The sequence below is a fragment of the Gavia stellata genome, chromosome 5, assembly GCF_030936135.1.
Source record: "Gavia stellata isolate bGavSte3 chromosome 5, bGavSte3.hap2, whole genome shotgun sequence".
NCBI classification, from domain to species: Eukaryota; Metazoa; Chordata; class Aves; order Gaviiformes; family Gaviidae; genus Gavia; species Gavia stellata.
Window position 1 is genome coordinate 4,868,143 of NC_082598.1, and position 18,048 is coordinate 4,886,190.

Here is an 18,048-nt window from a genome sequence, read left to right on the forward strand (position 1 = left end):
TACTTGCAAGTCTATTAAGCACATTCATGCCCGATCTGATGTCAGTCAGCTTTTAATGGGGATAGAGCTTTCTATCCTCTCTGGTTTTCATCAAAAGGTGCCAAAATTTATCCCCTCTTCCAAAGAGCAAACCCTGTAGGGCTTGCATGCTTAACCTGTGCTGTGGGAGCAAGTGAGAGGAACCACCGGGCAGCGGGGTTACTCATCGTGGAAGAGTCCCTGTTTCCTTGACCAAGCATAGCTCCTTCAGCACACGTTTTCCTCTCTCTTCTCACCTCTACGCTACGGCACAATATTTCTCTTGCTCTCTCTCTCACTATCTCTTTTCTGTATCTCTCGGAAATCAGACTGGAGTTCAGAGCACTTTCACTACCTTTTATGAGGTAGAATGTGATGTCATAGATGGGGGCAGGGCTAGTCAACTTTCTACCCACCCACCCACCTGTGCTGAGGGAGCTACGCTTGAGACCGGAAGCAGTGACTCCTCGACGGTGAGTAACCTTCTGTCTCATCTATATCTTTAACTCTCTCTCTAGATCTGGGGGTGGAGGGGAACGACATGAGATTGGGGGATTTTTGATGTTAGCTTTTTTTTTTTTTCCTAATTAACCATAGGGCTCACAGAATGAATTGCATGTGTTATTTCAGTCACCTGCGAAAAGTCATTTCCTTCCTGAAGTTCTGAAGTCCTAGAGTTAATGACGTCATCTGTAAAGCAATGATCACGTTTCTTTGCAGAGGTGGTCCATTCACTGGTGGTTAAACTGATCCTTCAATGTTTCGCATTGTGAAAAGGCAGACTCTGGTCCCCTTGACCTCAATTGCTAAACTTCCACTAATTTAATTACAGTAGTGCTGGGCCATCATTTTTCTAAAGTACTTTGTGATTAAAGATAGATGGTGTTATTTATATATTTATAATTGTTAACTGTGGATAATGCCTGTTTATACAGGGCAGGATTTTTATTTTCTATACTCGCTGATACTGTTTTTGTTTGCTTTAGCCAGAATGTTTATGAAGCTATGCATTGACAATAGGTCGATTATAAGACCTATTTTCTAGATGAAATGATATTCAAAAGTAAATTGTAGAAGATGTGAAATTAAGCAGGAAATCAAATCCCAGGAGATGTAACTGAGCTTTAACCTTTGAAATTATAAATCAAACCATTTGATTTTTTCTGTGATAAGAACTTGAGATGGGCAGGGATATTGCTAACTGAATTTCTTGGTGTTTTTCTTATGTCACTCCCTATACATTACTATTTTACTTTAAAGCACTGTCTTATTACCTATTTCCTTTGGCCCTAAGTATTACTGCTTCACTGTTTTAATATCCCTCAGCATTTTAAAAAAAGACAAGATGGACTACGAAGATCTTCCTTTTTTGTGCCTCTTGGGTATCCATTAAAGCTGTCAAGATGTCAGAGCTCTCATACTAAAGGGCAGAAGAAGGATCATATGAAGATTTTGACCCCTAGGGATACTGCAAATTTTGCTGTTCTTGTTCATTTAAAGCTCTTCACCAGCTCCGTGTGGGGTCTTGTCATATCTCGGTGAAAGGCACTAAAAGGCAGCAATGCATACTCTATAAATCAGAGGCAAAGAGAGTGCAATCACAGCCTTTTCAGCAGAGGTGGTCCATAGTCTGATTGATGAAGTACTTCTATTTTCAGGTGACTAGGTGGCTGTGAGAAATTGGGTATAGGATGCAGAGCCTTCCATCTTCTGGTCACTGGCATGTATTGGGGATTGGTCAGTAGTGATGGATGGGTTTTCCTCCCTGATGACTCAGTGATGCTCTTTGTATCAGTGCGGGGGAGATCTGTATGAAGTTCTGGGACGGGGAAAGTCTTGTTTACAAAGCTACCAAAACTTTCACTAATGACTGCTTCCCTTCCTGTCAGAGGGAAAAATAAGGACAAAGAGTATAAAAATCAGCTCCCTGATCGGTGGTAGCTTTTCTAGCTTTGAATAATGTGTGCAAGGAGTTTTATTACTCCTGCTTATTCCTGTAGTGAACCAAACATTGAAGTCTCCAAATCTTCCTTTGCAAAGCCAAGAACTTGTCTAGCAGCTTTAGCGTCCCTAGCAAACTTTGATCTTTTAAATAGGAAAGGCAAAGCAGGTTAGTCAATCTGTAATGTTTCACTGGGGAAACTTTACAGGTATTGCTGTTGTTAAAGATGGTTTGAGGTTTGCTCTTTTCAGAGGCAAATACTTTGAGGTAAAATTTAATTTAGAGCCGAAGCACATCCTTTGCTGATAAGTTTACAAAATTGTTTTTGCACATAATTATTCTTGCACGATGCAGGAGACCAATTTTTGTGTAGAATAGGTAAAACAAGGACTAACTGTACAGTGCCCCTAATCTCATTTCAACAATACAAAAGCATTTTGGTGGCATAGAGAGGGAAATTATTTTTAAAAGTGATATAGGGATTGGGAACAGGAAATCAGAATTGGTATCATTCAGTAATTAAGGTGAACTAGAGATCCTGATCAGCACTGAGGGGATATTATGGAACAGAGATGTCAGTCGATTACTTTAAATCCAGAGAAATTTGCTCTCTAAATGTATCTGGTAAGATGAGCAAATCAGCAGTTGATTGACTTATGTATGGGGGGGGTTGTGGAGGGAATGATATTCAAAATGGCATAAACTCTTGTGATAATTAACCTGGAATCTGCCTGTGCCAAAATCTAATACAATTTTTGTCCATGCAACCCCAGGATGTGGGTTTGCCAGAGTAACCTAACGCTGGGAGAATAAATAGCCTAATTTTACTTTTACTGAGCTAATTCCCCTGTTAAATTATTTTACTGGCAGCTATAATTAAAATTATTAAAATGTCTAAAGTGCACAGATTCCTGTATTTTACAGCTTTGGCTTGAATGTGTATTCGGTCAACTGCGATGTTTGTTTTAACTGTATATTATTTACATGTACATAAACTAAAGTAAAATATAATAAGGCCTAGATTTCAGCTGATGATATTTAGTGTGTAATATGAAAACTTTTGAAAGCAAATATCGGAACAACTTGTTCCAATATATGCTAATTTAAATGAGTTAAATCTTCATAAGTGTTTTGCAAACTGAAAGTTACTTTACGATACGGCATGCTTAAAAATCGAGTTGTTTAATGTTTGCAAGCATATTGTGTATTACTGACTCAAAGCAAAACCAGTAACTAGTGTATTTATACCTGTATATTTAAGCAGGTCAGCATTTAAATTACAGGTTTGTTCCTTAGTCATGCTGGCAAGGTGTGAGCAATACTTTAATGATGTAAGATCATATATAAGGATCAAACATTTTTTCAGTATGATTAAGATAGCTATGTAACATTCCCAAATTTTCTTTATTTGCCAGGCTGATTTCTCTTACAAGTTGAATTAAAACTTTGTGGGTTGGTTCTTACCTTCTTCTTTTTCTATATGAGAAGTGAGGGAGAGCTGTGAAATGCACCATCTGTTAGCAAACCATGTCAGCTGGCAGATAGATGCTCATCACCCTGCCCTTTCTTACGGCAGTTTTAGGCTGGTATAACACCATTGACTCAAGATGAATTACTTTTGATTTAATCCTATTTAATCAAAAGAAGTCACAATGACAGTGCACAGCATTCTAGAGAACTCTTCCTGTTAATTTAAATTACAATCCTTTTAAACTTCGACCTCAGCTTATTTGAATTGTCAACAAAAATGCTCAATAGCACTTGGACTGGGTATAGTGGTTGGAGGAAACTAGGACTGCCTTAACACGCCGGACTTTCTGTTTCTGGGACAGTTGCATCTCAAAAACATTAAACATGATTCTGTTCAATCATAATCCTTTGGATTTTTATCAATCCCATCCGAGTGTCTCAAAGGAAACATGATGGCATACCCTTGTAAAACTGAAAACAGAAGCAAATATTCTCGTTATTTCCCTTCTGCAAATGAGAATGCTGAGCCACACTCAAGGCAGAAAAGATCTATAGAATCATGATGAGTTTCGAACTCTACATCCTTCTCCAAGACTCAGATAATTTTCAAGACCAGCGTTTCTCTGTCTTCCATTCTATAGTCCAGTTTCCACACTATATTCCAGTTGCCACTCTGGATGGCCAAATAAAAATTAAAAAAAATAAAAACAGGAGAAAGAGTTTACTGTAGTTAAGAAGTACGGTTTGAAAATGAGAGAGTTGGAAAGAAATCTTGCAGTGACAGAGGGAGGCTACCCCACTCAAGTTGTGCAAAAATGAGAGTAGGTCTATGTTGTAATGAAAACTGAGTATTTTATTATTCAGAAAGATTTTCCTTGAATTATGAATTTTTGACGGTTATCTCCATTGCTACGTGGAGAGTGATTCATCTAGCCAAGTGTGAACATCTGCACCTGAGATGTTGTCTCCAGGCTTCCTTTATAATTAGTGATGAATAGACATTTCTACAGAGCAGATATTATTATTTCAGGTAGACGCTGACAACCGGTTAGATTAGTAACATCTTTAAAAAATGCCAGAGGCATGGGCAGGTGAATTGAACCATGTATTCAGACAAGCACAGTCAGGGGGCTTAGCCTTGGGGGTCTTTGGAGGGCATATATTCATATGTAAGGGATGTAAACTTTCTGTGAGCTTAGGTGCTGAAGAAAGGAAACTGTCTATATTTTTTTGAACAGAAATATTTAAATCATTTTCTAAGGAGCATTTTTCTATATAAAGTAGCTCTTTCTGGGTCCCAGTCTCATTAGTTTCTGTAGGCTGAAAGGATTGACATGTTTTGTAGTATGTGGTTTTCCCCCATTTGGCACTTTTGGGGATCAAAAGAGAAGAATTAAGGAAAACAATCTCAAAAATATTCATTAAGTTTGATTGAATTCTTTGACTACTGGGTCAAATCCAAAGATAACTTTTTGCAGATGTTGAGCGTCTATGCCCAGATTCACTGTACTGTCTTTAGGATTCTAATGCAATTTAAGATCTCCAAATACAGTTAAAAAGGTGAAGTACTCTGGCCCATCTCCATAGCAAATGAACCCATGAAAGATCTCAAGTGCTCCATGGTTCCTGGTCTTCTCCACCAAGTACAGAAGGAGTCTGGAATGCCTTGTCCAGCACCTGGAGTTAGGCAGGATGAGTGCAGCATAAGACTTCATTTATAGAAATGGACACCTTGAAAACCTTGCCTCGGTCACTGAACACATCGTCTCAATGGTTTTTATGAGCAGCCCTATTTTTCTTGCCTGCATTCCTAGTGAAATTGTGCAGTTACAGATATCTGAAAAAATGCTTCTGGGGGTTCTAGTGCCACCACCTACGAGCACCTCTTGAATCCTGACTAATATTAAAAGACATTCAGTCACAATTTTTCTGATGCCAAGTAAGTGCAGACAAGTCCGTAGATAATCATGACTCATGTCCAATATTTAAGTTAGGTAAGAGCTTTATAAGAAAAGAGCCAGTGCAATTGTTTTTTCATTTCACCATTCTTCTAAATAACAGCTGAATTTCTACCTTCATCTCCTTTACATAAATTCTGGATTAGAGGAAAGATTTGGAGATGTGGTTGAATTAATTTGTTTTTGTGTAGGGAAGATTGTCCTGAGGTGAAAAGCACAGAAACCATTTGGGTTATATGAATCATTGAGGCTACAAGTACTTCTGCATTTGTTGTTCAGAGAAAATGCTATCTAAAGTACTGAATCTCAAAAGAAAACAGAGACCAAGTAAATCAGGATTTCCTAACACGAATGTTTTCTGAAGAGACTAGTACAGGACTTAACCAACTTGAGTGAGCTATTAAATATTTGCCAATAATTGGTGATATTTTTTCCTCCCTTCTACAGTTACTCAGTTTTTCCCTTTGGATAAAACACTTGCTCTTGTAACAGTGAAAATGAGATCACCAACGTCAGCTACACCACTCTTTTAGATACATTCACATGTACAGAGAAGACAAGGCTAAGGGGAGATATTGTTGTCTACAACTACCTAACGGGAGGATCTAGAAGAGCCAGATCCAGACTTGTCAGAGGTGCAATAATGACAGGAAAAGGGGCAACAAACACAAGTTTAAACATGGGAAATTCCAATTAGATATAAGGAAAATATGTTTTACCTCAAGGGTAGTCAAATTCAAGTGCAGGGTGGAGGTCTCTAGTCCAGAGATGTGGGAGACTATCCATCCTTGGAGATACTCTGAATTTGAGCAAAATCCTGAACAACGTCATCTAATTCAATTTGTTTTGCATTGGACCAGATGACCTCAAAAGGTTCTTTTCATTCTAAAGTATTCTATGATTATATGAATATTTGCATAATAAAATATGAGTAATAAAAATGAGCCTTTACAGTTCAGAGCAAGATTTTATTCATTCCAATTTATTCTTAATTTGCTGTCATCTTTGCTTGTTCTTTCCTTGTCAACTGCAACAGCCTTTACAATTGTTTCTGTTTTGTTCTGCTTTCATTTGTTTGTAGTCTCTGGTAATTCTTACCTGTTTTGCTGGTTTTTAATAACATCTAGTGTTAGCCAAAGTTAAAAATGTAAGAGCAAATGCATTCACAAATTGTATTTTCAGTAATTGACCAGGGAAAGAACCTTCTAGTAAGGAACACTTACTGAACGTTATTTAACCATTGATTGAGTTGGTCAAACAAATAGAACAGTTAATTGTGAATATTGTATTTGGAATAGAAGTTTAGTTTAGTTAGTTTTTTTTTTTCCCAGGTTGGACTTGATGATCTTACAGGTCTTTTCCAACCGTAGTGATTCTGTGATTCTGTGATTCTGTAATCTCCTTTAGAAATTTTTTGCCATATGTATTAAGCTAGCTCTGTCAGTGCTGGGACTTCTGAAAAGCTGAAATGGGGCTCTCTCTTGAAGACTACTGTGGAGATTCAATTTTGTTTCTTTATTTCATTGCATACTGTTGTAATGTCCTGAAAAGTGCTCAGGGAATCAAACAGAGAAAGCAATGTTTCCACTGATTGAGTGAGCAACACTGCAAGGACCCTCAACTCCAAGGAAGTAAAAGCCTTTTAGCACCTCGGAAGTGATCAATGTCTTGAATGATCAAGCTCTTTGTCTGCCTCTATGAGACATAAAATATACATGAACAACAGCAGGCGAATGTTAGGAAGCAAGGAACAATTGTCCTGGTACTATCTTCCATTCTACAAGAGGATTTTGTTTTATTCATTTTGACTCTGTTTGATGCATTGTTTCCAAGCCCTTTCCTGAGAAAAGCCAGCTATGCCTGTAGAGCAGCTCTCTTCAAAGTGACTCTGTGCTGACCTGGGCAAGCGTAGCTTTAGAGATATGAAGCTAACTGAAGGAACAAATTTGCCTCAAAATGTGACAGATCCTCACAGTTGAAGACACAGAGATAACTCACGTACAGATATCGTTCTGACACTTTTACAAATTAAAAAAGAAGTTGGGAAAATAGCACATTTCTCAGCCTTGCAGTCTGAAATCCTGCATTATGCTGCCTTTCTTTTGGTTTCATTGTGACAAAATCAGGAGGAACAGCAGGAGATAACCCATTCTTATGTAAAGAATATATAGAGTTTCTATGCTTTATTGATTATTTTTTTTATCCAGTCTCCTGCATTTTATCACTGACAGTACAATTTCCAGCCAACCAGACATGTTTTGGACTCCCTTCGGGTAAGACTGTAAGAGAGACATGCTTTTCTTGTTATTATACCCGTTCTCTAGATAAAGAACAAAAGGTTTGCTTCCAAAACTCAATTTGAAAGAGCACTAGATTATTTTGGGCTTTTAAAAATGATACCTATCTTCAAATTACATACAAGTCAGAAGTCAAGTCAGGAGGAGGAGATCAGTAGCACGGACTAGTTAGATAGCCTCTATTTCCTCTTTCAGATTTAACTGCAATTGGTTATGAAAGTGGAGATTTGTACTGAGATGCTTTTGACAGACTCCTGTCTGCACTTTTCTGTCTGTGACATCAGGTTCAGACAAATTTGTATCTTGTGTAGACTTCTAGCATATGAATCCTTGTGTAAAATGGTGTATACAATCCTGGCAATACACAGACCACTTCCATAAAGGTTGTATTAATGACTTTTTTTATTGGGACTGATATTGAGCTTCAACAGACTTCTTACTCTAATCTTCTTCAATAAGCCTCCTGGGAACATCACAAAATCTTAGTTAAATAATTTATAATTTGAGTTAGCCTATCCTGTCAAATATAGTTTGGACTTCATCTTTGTTGCAGACATTTTATCTTCTTGAAGAGTAGGTAGAAGCCTATCTTCAAATCAGTCATACAGGAAAGTCCCTTTCCTGTTAATCATCCAAGAATTCAGATCAAACCATTCCATGGGACAGATTGATTTTAAAGTTGTAAATGTGGTTGTACTAATTTTGCTCCAGTTAGTAATGCAACTGTGATGGCTGTTAGAGAATCTTATTTTTCTCCATGACATTCTGTCATAGGCATCATCCTCCAGGCATTAGTTCTATGCAGAATGAGACAGATTTAGAAAAAGAAAACCTTGAGCCATCATGGCAGAAGACTCATTCCCATATTTGACAATTGTAGGTTGATGTAGGAAGTGTTTCTTCCTCTACATTCAACCTCAGCAAAGAAAACGTGTAGTATAAGCAACCATAGTGCTGGCAAAGTTGCAGGGTGAAATCCTGTTCCCACCTACAAAACTCCTTTGACTTTATTGACTGAGGATTTCTTCCTTGGTCTGTGGAATTGTTCCAGATGTTTGGGTATTCAGACTGACGTCAAATAGCCTAATTCAGTAACAGACTCTGAAAGTTTTGAGGCAGTGATGTAGTATGAAAATGACTGATAAAACAAGCTTATTTAAAAAATTCAATGTTATATATGATTGCTTGTCCTTACAGTGTTTCTGGTATATGATATGAATTGTACTGTTTTGGCATCTTTTGCCTGCTGTGCAGTGGCAGATAATGAGCAAAAGAAAAAGAACTGGTTCTGAGAAATTTTTAATTCTGGGTCAAAATATTTTCCCTGATTAAATTCTGAAAAGAATGCATATTAATTAAATATTAAATATTGAGGAAATAACCTACATTATGTTTGGTGTCTACAAGAAAAATTGTAAATTTTGTGTTATAGCAGTAATGTCATATTGGATAAATAATTTATTGACTGTAAATACAGTTGATGAATAGAAAAACTTTAATAGCTATCCAAAATTCCAAAATATAGTTTTCACCTTTGGGACCTGTGGGTCTGGAAAGAAGTCAGTAATAATTATATTTCACAAAAAGAATTGGATAATGTTAACTTTTAGTTGTTTCTAATTGTCTTATTTTTCTTTTTTCACCATTTCAATTTTTAAAATATGAGCTTTCGTGCTAGCTCATTAGAAGGACAAACACTAACAATATGGAACATCAGCCATTGATATATAAATAACATTTTGACTATGTCTAAGTCAGAAGGGCGTTTAGTGGTTTCCACAAGTATGACAAATCATATGTAAAACTAGATGGACTAAAAGAAAATAAGTGTCTGAGTCCTGCCAAAACTCATACTAGCTATCTCATCCCTGAGCTGTGATCCTCAAACTCCAGCTTCATAAAGCATCTGCATCTCCAGCATCAATATTTCTCATGTGTGTGTTTTGCTCCAGAACATGCACACTAGTATGTTAGTTAGAACTGCTCTTGGTTAGCCTACCACACTTAGCCAAAGTCTAAACTTTGGCAGGATTTACAATTGGGTGCTTCACTATGTTCCTAGATGACCCGGTAAGCAATTTCAGCGCATACACGAATTATTAGGGCTGGCTGGACAGAAGAGTTGAAGATGCCTAGTATCTCTAGAGGTATGCTATGTTCTTGGGCCAAAGACAACTGGATTCAGGAGCCTTCAGACTATAACCTGTGAGTGAGGCCTTTTGCAAAGCTTCTTGTTAAAGATCCATCTGCTTGTAGCTAATGATGAGGGGAGAAGAGAGGACAAAGCAAAGATAAGATGAGTAAATAGGGAAATGATCATGACATTGAAGCCCGTGTTTCAGTCTCTCAGTTGAGAAGGCAAAAAGAATTTTTTTCCTCAAAAAAAGAAATATTTGTAAGCTTTCCGGCACCCACTATGGAATTTAAGTACACTTTTTGCTAGCTGAGCATTTCTGAGTTGGTGCATGGCTTACTATCTCGGATGCTGATTGGGAAACAAAAGACACGCAGGGCTCCTGGTGTTTCAGTGAAGTAGCCTTTATGTCTTGCTACAAAAATCATTAAAGTTTTTTTTTTCTAGGACTGCTGGATACATTTTGAGGGCATTTAGGTGGTATTCCTTAACTTTATGGGGTTGGTATTCTTATTTTGTCATAAACAGATTACTTCTTCAAACGTCTTCATTTAGTGAATGAACTGTAACACCCCCCCCCCAAGTTTAGTGATATCCAGTGCTGAACCGTATTTTATTATTATATTTATATCTACATATTGGGTTTACTTTCATATTAAGTATTCTTCTCAAAGCAAATAAATTGAGATATCGTGTTGTCTTTTATCCTTTTTCTTTTAAAATAGTCTGGGATAAGTAAATCAACTGTATAAATGCATCTCTACAAATTTTCTGTATTATGTCTGTTTGTCATCTTTTACTGGGAATGCTGGTATTGCCAGTATTTTTATATGCTTATGCTTTTTCAAACTGGCATAAAGCAGTTGGTAACCTGTTGACCTTGTAAATTAAACTTATGTTTTAAAATGGCAATGGTCCATAGAAGCCAGAAGATACCCATAGTTCTTGGTATACTTCTGTGCTTTCTGTTGTCCTAAGAGGTGGCAGCCTTTGTTAAATACAACCAAATGGTCTTGGGAATCCCTGTAGGTTTCTTACCTGTAGTTGAAAAAATGCAGATGAGAACAGTTATTCAGTGGATTGGCCACCTATAAAACACAACTACCCCCAGAATGAATTAAATATTCAACATGTATAAAGGACTAAGTTAATTGCAATCAAATGTGAAAATAAATAGCTAGGAAAAAAGGAGCGTAATACTATTTTCTCTATGTAGCCACAGATCCCTTTTTAACACCATTGTGACCACATTACATGTCAAATAATGACATTTTGTTTGTTACACAATTTCAAATATATAGGATAGTTTTCTCACAATGGGCCCACATCTAGCAAAAACCTTATGTGTGTTTTCAAGTGACTGACTGAAATACGGCTTCAGCCATTGCATGGTAGTGCTGATAAATAGCAGATGTCTCCTACTACAGGGATGAGTGCGTCTGAATAGCAAATAGGCCATTCGTGCATTGGCTGTCACTAACCGTATCATGTTTTATGCACAAAATGTGCTGCAAATATGTAAGACATAAGTATTATGAATAAGATCTTTTTCTTACCTATATCTTACATACATAGGACTGGATTTACTATTAAGCATAGCTGAGAGGAAAATATTCTGTTGCATAAGAAGGTAATCTGGGAAAACGGTATTCCTGATTCACCCTCCAGATTCATAATCGCTTCATGTAACTTTACTTGCTCTAGAGGCTGTTAGTTCACTTTTGGTTTGTGGTAACAGCAACTGCACCTGTCCACAAGAGTATGAACTTGCTTGGAAAAGGAGGAGAGGCAGGGAATGCCCCCAGAATTGAAAGACAGCCTTAAGGGCTTGGCAATGCATAAATTACCCGCTAAAGGCATACAAAGTAAGTCTTAGCCCAGAGTATTCGAAGGCTTACAGGTTCTTTTTCAACATGCTAAATAAATGACAATTGCTCCTCCTGATCTGTACAAAGAAAACCAGACTAAACTCTATTTATCAATAATTCCTACTACTAAATTTTTGCATTCATACATTTCAAGGTCAATACGGGCCATTGTTATCATCTAAGCTGTCTTCCTGCATAACTGATGGATAGGCTCTCTGAATTAAGGTACATTAAAAATGTCCAATAGTTATGCTTAAACTAGAGCGTACGCATTAAGCAAAACCCTCCAATATTGATTTTACACTTCCTAGAGGTAGAATCACTCTTTCCTGAGTTCTTGCGATTAGTTAATATCACTGCTAAAAATATTCAGCTAATTAATAACTAAAATGACCTGCTTCACCTTTCAGCCATTAAGTTCTGGTATCTTTGTCTAATCTGTTGAACTCGAAATATTATCAGCTTTCTGTTAGTATGTACTTGGTGATTTTGATCAACTCATTTTTTAATCATTCACTTTATTAATGGAAAAAACAGAGCTGACTGAATCTTTCCCATAAAAGATGTTTTTTGTTCTTGAGGTTCTTTAACTTCTTTCCAGTTCCTCAGTGTTGTTCTTGCATTGAGAAGAGGACTCAGTATTCCATACCTGTGGACACACGATAAACTGAGTATGATAATTTAACCTATTTCATCACTGCCCTCCTTTTTGTGTACTCAAGGAGTGATTGCCTAGGATCCTGCATATGATGAAGTTCCTTATTGTATAAGTAGGTATCATCTGCTAGAAAGTTGGCCAAACGAAAATCTACATTCCTGAGTTTTACCAGCTTATTAGATATCAATCACTTGCCTTCTGTATGACTTTCCCAATTGTTATGTTACTTGCAAATTTTATCAGTTATGTGACTTTTTTCCAAGTTTTAAACAGAAATATGAATATTGTAAAGCTGAAAAATGGTTTCGCCAAGAGCACACTGCAAAGTCACTGTTTAGCAATGACTTTTTTTTGTGTATACGTACTTTTGGAAACTTAGCTATTAGAGACAGGATCACAAGATTGTGGAAAATTCTGCATAGAGTGCAGGAAAAATGCAGCACAGCTTCTAAGCAGATCAAAAATTCCTCAAAGCCTTATGGATTTTTTGGGGAAAAGAACCCTGAAATTATCTTCTTGGCAGATAATAGGCTCTGCTGCTCCAGTGTTCTACCTTTGCATTCCCTAATTACAAAGTTAGCTTGTAGCAAAATCTTTTTTTATTTTTTCCTGAATGATTTATGCCTTCCCTGGGTAGATGGCAGTTTTAACCTGGATAGGTGACCAGCTCCAGTGCAGTGATTCTTAGGTTCTTTATGGATTTTAGATTTTCCCCAGCATTCTCTGTTCTTGGAGTTTTATGGGCCGATAACCTACATTTATCTCTTATGGTTAAGAGGGCTTTTTTCCTAAATGGAGGCAAATGTATTTGTAAAGAGATCTAAGCAGCAGAACACTATTACTTTATGTAGCAAGTCAAAGGCTCTGTTAGATGTTAGCATGAAAAGCTACTGTTACATTCATAATTCCCTAAACATTGCTAAGGAGTGACGTTTACCTTCAGTACTGTGCAATAATTTCCTAGTGGTACTTTCATTTGAAATGTTAATTTTCCTTCTTATTTTTTTTTATTATTAACATTATTTGTTTGGAAAAGCGCATATGTTTCTGTGCCCAGATTTTGTAAGGAATTAACACACTAAAGGCTTGATTCACTGCTGCCTTGTTCCAGCTTTATGCCACTGGAGCTCTGCTGATTACAAAGCACAGCTTAGAACTGAAGTAGCACAGTGGTGTAGTAAGATCTAAATGTTAATTGAAATCATGTTCCTTCAGTTTCATTCTTCTTTACTGAGCCATAACACAAGCAAGGAGCTGGAGGCAATAAGAAAATCACTGGAAGTGCTTAGGTAGCCAAACTACATACACGGGATGGCTACCAGCAGCTTTTGGAGAACACGCATAACCTAATACTATTATGGGGGTTTTATGTCTCTTTTCTGATTTCAAGAGTTGAAAGCATTTTACAATATGAATGGATATTAAGGGCAAGGACTAAGTATCTGCATGTTAAAATGTGATTAATAATAGTGACAATAGGGAGCTCTTACCTACTATAACACCAGATTGAAACAAGATGTAATTAAAATGGCATCAAAATCTGTAATGTAGTTTTCTAAAAGACATCATTGCAATCTGCATCCAATCTTGCAGAAGTACATGCTTCTGCACACCTTTATCGATATACTCCATAAAATTACTAATGTGTTTAAAGATATAGATTGCATCCTTGGTATGGTTTTAAGCATCTAATTTAGGTGCCTCCTCATTTCAAAATGCTTCCTTTAATCATTCTGTTCCTTAATATATGCCCCATGTGAAATAGCTACCAGAACTCTTTACATAAAGAAATGCCGGAAAATGTGGGGCTATTAGAAACCTTCAACAAATAGAATTCATTCAGGAATGTGCAATATAGGCTTGATCCAGTCAGTTCATCCACATTGATTATGAAGCAAATACTATTTGATGGTATCACTTTATATCCAATATCAATCCACCAGTGTTTCAAAAAGAATCATTTAACAATGAATAATGCTTGATTGTAGATCTCTGCAGTAAATTAGAATATCCTAATTTAATAGAGTATGATCTGTTATTTGCCAGCAAACATACAGATTGCCTTATAAATCATGCTGTAGTGTGGTTATAGAATAACACTATACCAAATTATATTTCATTACTCCCTGTTGAACAGTCATGTTTCTGCCATATAATGTATTTTTTCCATCCTTTAACTTAGTTTTTTTTACAAACAGAAAATACAAATTAGTCCTGAGGAAAAATATTTACTGGGGGCAGGTGATGAACTATGCATTTCAGGAGTGGCACCAAGTACATGAAAATCATTAAAATGCTTTTCTGTTTTTCACCTCACTGTGTGTAACTGTTTATGTATTTAATGAATCATAATGAGTATAAGGCCACAGCTGAGGAAAGCAAAATAATAGGTAAGTCTATAGATTAATGTGGTTCCAGACACAAGCTTTCTGTAATGTCTATTCTTGTTCACATCAGTCACTGACACTTCAGAAAGAGGTTTCTCCTGAACTCTTCTTCTGTTAATGATTCAAAATACTTGAGGTGAAGTATAATATGTTTTTTTGTGTTATTGCTTTATGAGTATTTATCCTGGTTACCTTGCCTAGAATTCATGTTAAGGAATCATATGCTCCCAAAATATGGAGCAGGAAAGATTTGGAGGGAGGCAGACCTTTTATACTACTTAAAAATAGCTAAGAACTTGCTGAGCAAGTGGGGTGGAATTAAAGAGTTTTTAGAATAATATTACATCCAAAACTGTTCCTACAAACTGGGAAAGACTTATGAAAATTGAGGCAGCTTCCATGGTAGAACTGACAGACTTTATCACCAAGAGTATATCCCACTTTTTCATTGTTTTGGGAAAGGGATAACTGAACATCCTAAATAGTAACCTGGGTTGCTACAGTACTTAAGAGCATATTTTTAGCACCTACTAATTTCAGGATGTCTAGCTGGATTTGGCAAGTGCCTAACTGACGTTTTGGAACATTGAGACATTGCTTTGGAAGTCCCATTATCTGCTTAAAACCTTTTGAACAATTTGGCTAGGGATATGTATTTGATTTCAGTGCATGATGGAAGCTTGTTGACTGGAAGTCCCAATGGTTTGAAGTTCAACAAGTTCTTGCATCCAGAGGACCAAGGAACCTCAGGCAGACTCGCGCATGGGAGAAACGCGGGTGTATATGTACGAAAAGGCTGTTAATCATAAAGTAGCTGTGAACATAAGTAGCTCAAATTTTACAGTAGCTACACAAGCCTGCAGTTAACTGTTTCATCTTTTTATTTCTTTAGGGGTTTCAAAATCTCCTTTCATCTTTTCAGATGGGATTCTTTAACAAGCTCAGCACTGGCCTCACACTGTTCCTGTAGACATCACTGGGGGTGTTATCCTGGGCTTAATAGGAATAACTAGAACAAACCTGAACACTTGGAAAAATCCCTGTTGACCTGTTTTGTGGTTTCTGACATGTAAAAGTAAATTTTAAAAGGTTTAAGCGAGGTCATGTTTTTTTGTGAAAAAAGAGGCAACTTCACACATAGAGAAACAATCAATGATAAAAAAACAGCTAACACAAGCTTTTCTTTTGAATTATTAAAAATATTTATTGTGAGGTACCACAGTCTTACCTCTACAGTTCGGGGCACGTTGTTGCTGGTGCTTGTTACTACAAGCGACTTGATTAATCCTGAGGGAGAGGATTCATTTCATCTTAATGAGATCTGAGAGTATCCAGACTTCAGTCAGGAAATGGTGCAGTGATCCAGTTGTGGACTAACCTTGCTGTATTTCATTTTGTTTTCTATTTGTAGCTGGACAGTGCCACTTCTCTCATCCAGGCAGCTAAAAATCTGATGAACGCTGTGGTCCTTACAGTGAAAGCATCGTATGTGGCTTCTACTAAATATCAGAAGGTCTATGGTACTGCTGCAGTGAACTCACCAGTTGTATCTTGGAAGATGAAGGCCCCTGAGAAGAAACCCCTAGTAAAGAGAGAAAAACCAGAAGAATATCAGACAAGAGTGAGAAGAGGGTCCCAGAAGAAACATATTTCCCCTGTACAGGCCTTAAGTGAATTTAAAGCTATGGATTCATTCTAAAACACTAAGCTTTACCAGGAGGGTTTTATATTCCTTTTGTATGCATACCTGCTGACTTGTATGCGTCTGGCATGGGGTGGGGGGAAGCAGTGTCAATTTGCATGCGACCTGAGACTCTATTGAAGTAACTAACTTTCTGCAATGCCAAAATTTAGGGCATTCTCTTCTGATGTGAAAAGGACTTAGTCCAAGCTTACTTTTTAAACTAAACTATAGCATTAAATTGGCCAAAGAATTTGCATCACAGGGGTACATGTGGGTTAAACAATAAATTCAAGTCTAAACCCAGAAATTTTTATGCATGCAAGAAACATTAGGTTGGCAGGTATATTAAGTGAAAAAAATGGAATTGTAATGGTAGACCATAAAGCTTGTATTGCTTCTGTTCCAGTGCAAAAATGTACTAGCCAATATGCTTAAATGTGTGGCCCAATAACTAAATGATATAACTTTTAAGTCATCTTCATTATAGTATGTGAATTTTTAAAACAGATACAAACTAATTCATCTTAAAAATGCTTCTTTTAAACCATATTTTGTTCTTTATATTCTAGTAGTGTTACGATTGCTCACATTTCAATTAATCCCATTAATATGACCAGAGGTTTACTTTTGCCAATTGAATTCCTTATGGTGGAGTATGAAGCACAATATGGTGATTGACATTGCCTTTTATATTATGATTATTATTATGATGATTATTATAATATTAGTAATAGAAGGCCTGGTGGTGGAATGTTTAGAGACATGGAAACTGACCGTGTGAGAATTTAGAGGCAAATATGTAGGTGTAGCTTGGATTACAGGTATCTGACATACCATTGTAACCACTAACTCAATAAACTCATTTAACCTCAGAATCCTCAATATGGCTCATCACTTTTAATGCACAGATATCTCCTGCGTCATAGTTGATGTAGACAGTGATTAATTTTGCCTCATGATTCCTTCCCCACCTCCCCCCCTTTTTTTCTTTTTTGTGAAGGAAAGACAACATTACATTTGTTTTTCTCTTTTTTTATAACTGGGATAGCCAAACATGTGAGTCAAAAACAGAGTTTAAATCTGAGACAGATTTAAACATTCATACATATGAGACATATGTGTCCAGTGTGGGATGAAATTATTTGTTTAAATGCAACACCTCAGAAATGGCATAAAGATAGTTCATTTTATTAAGCTTATAAGGTTGACATCTCAGAACTTTGGAAATCATCTATCGTGCCACACTGTATACAGCTGTATAAAGCCCACTGCGCAAAGAAATGCAGTATCTACTTTTATTCCTTTTTAACCCCAACAGTTGGCTCAACTGCAGAGATTGTATTAGTGTTATGAAAAGGTCTTGGTATATATGAAAATAAAACAATAAACATGTATTTATTTTTCTTATAATTAAACACTAACAACTTGAAAGAACATTCATGACCTCGTGAGGGATTTCTGTGATAAACGGTGAGGTATACCATAAGTGGCATGTATATGCCTTACAGTGTTTTTGAGAGATGTTTGGATGCTTGTGTCAGACACGCCGATTATTCCTCAGAATATCAACATACCATATGTTATTCTATTGCCCTCCTAACAATTTTTATAAAGAAATGTACTCTCAGAGGC

General features: G+C 36.7%; 1 protein-coding gene across 3 annotated transcripts in view; it reads left to right on the forward strand.

Annotated features, from left to right (window-relative positions):
* CTNNA2 (catenin alpha 2) overlaps positions 1 to 16,431 on the forward strand; it is a 456,724-nt gene extending 440,293 nt beyond the window's left edge. For 2 of the 3 annotated variants that reach the window (XM_059817399.1, XM_059817400.1), the window contains one exon: positions 16,144 to 16,431. In XM_059817399.1, coding sequence (XP_059673382.1) covers positions 16,144 to 16,431 — 288 coding nt within the window. Of the gene's footprint in view, positions 1 to 347; positions 492 to 16,143 lie in introns of all 3 variants that reach the window. The other variant, XM_059817398.1, reaches the window with a different exon arrangement.
* The last annotated feature ends 1,617 nt before the right edge of the window (positions 16,432 to 18,048 follow it).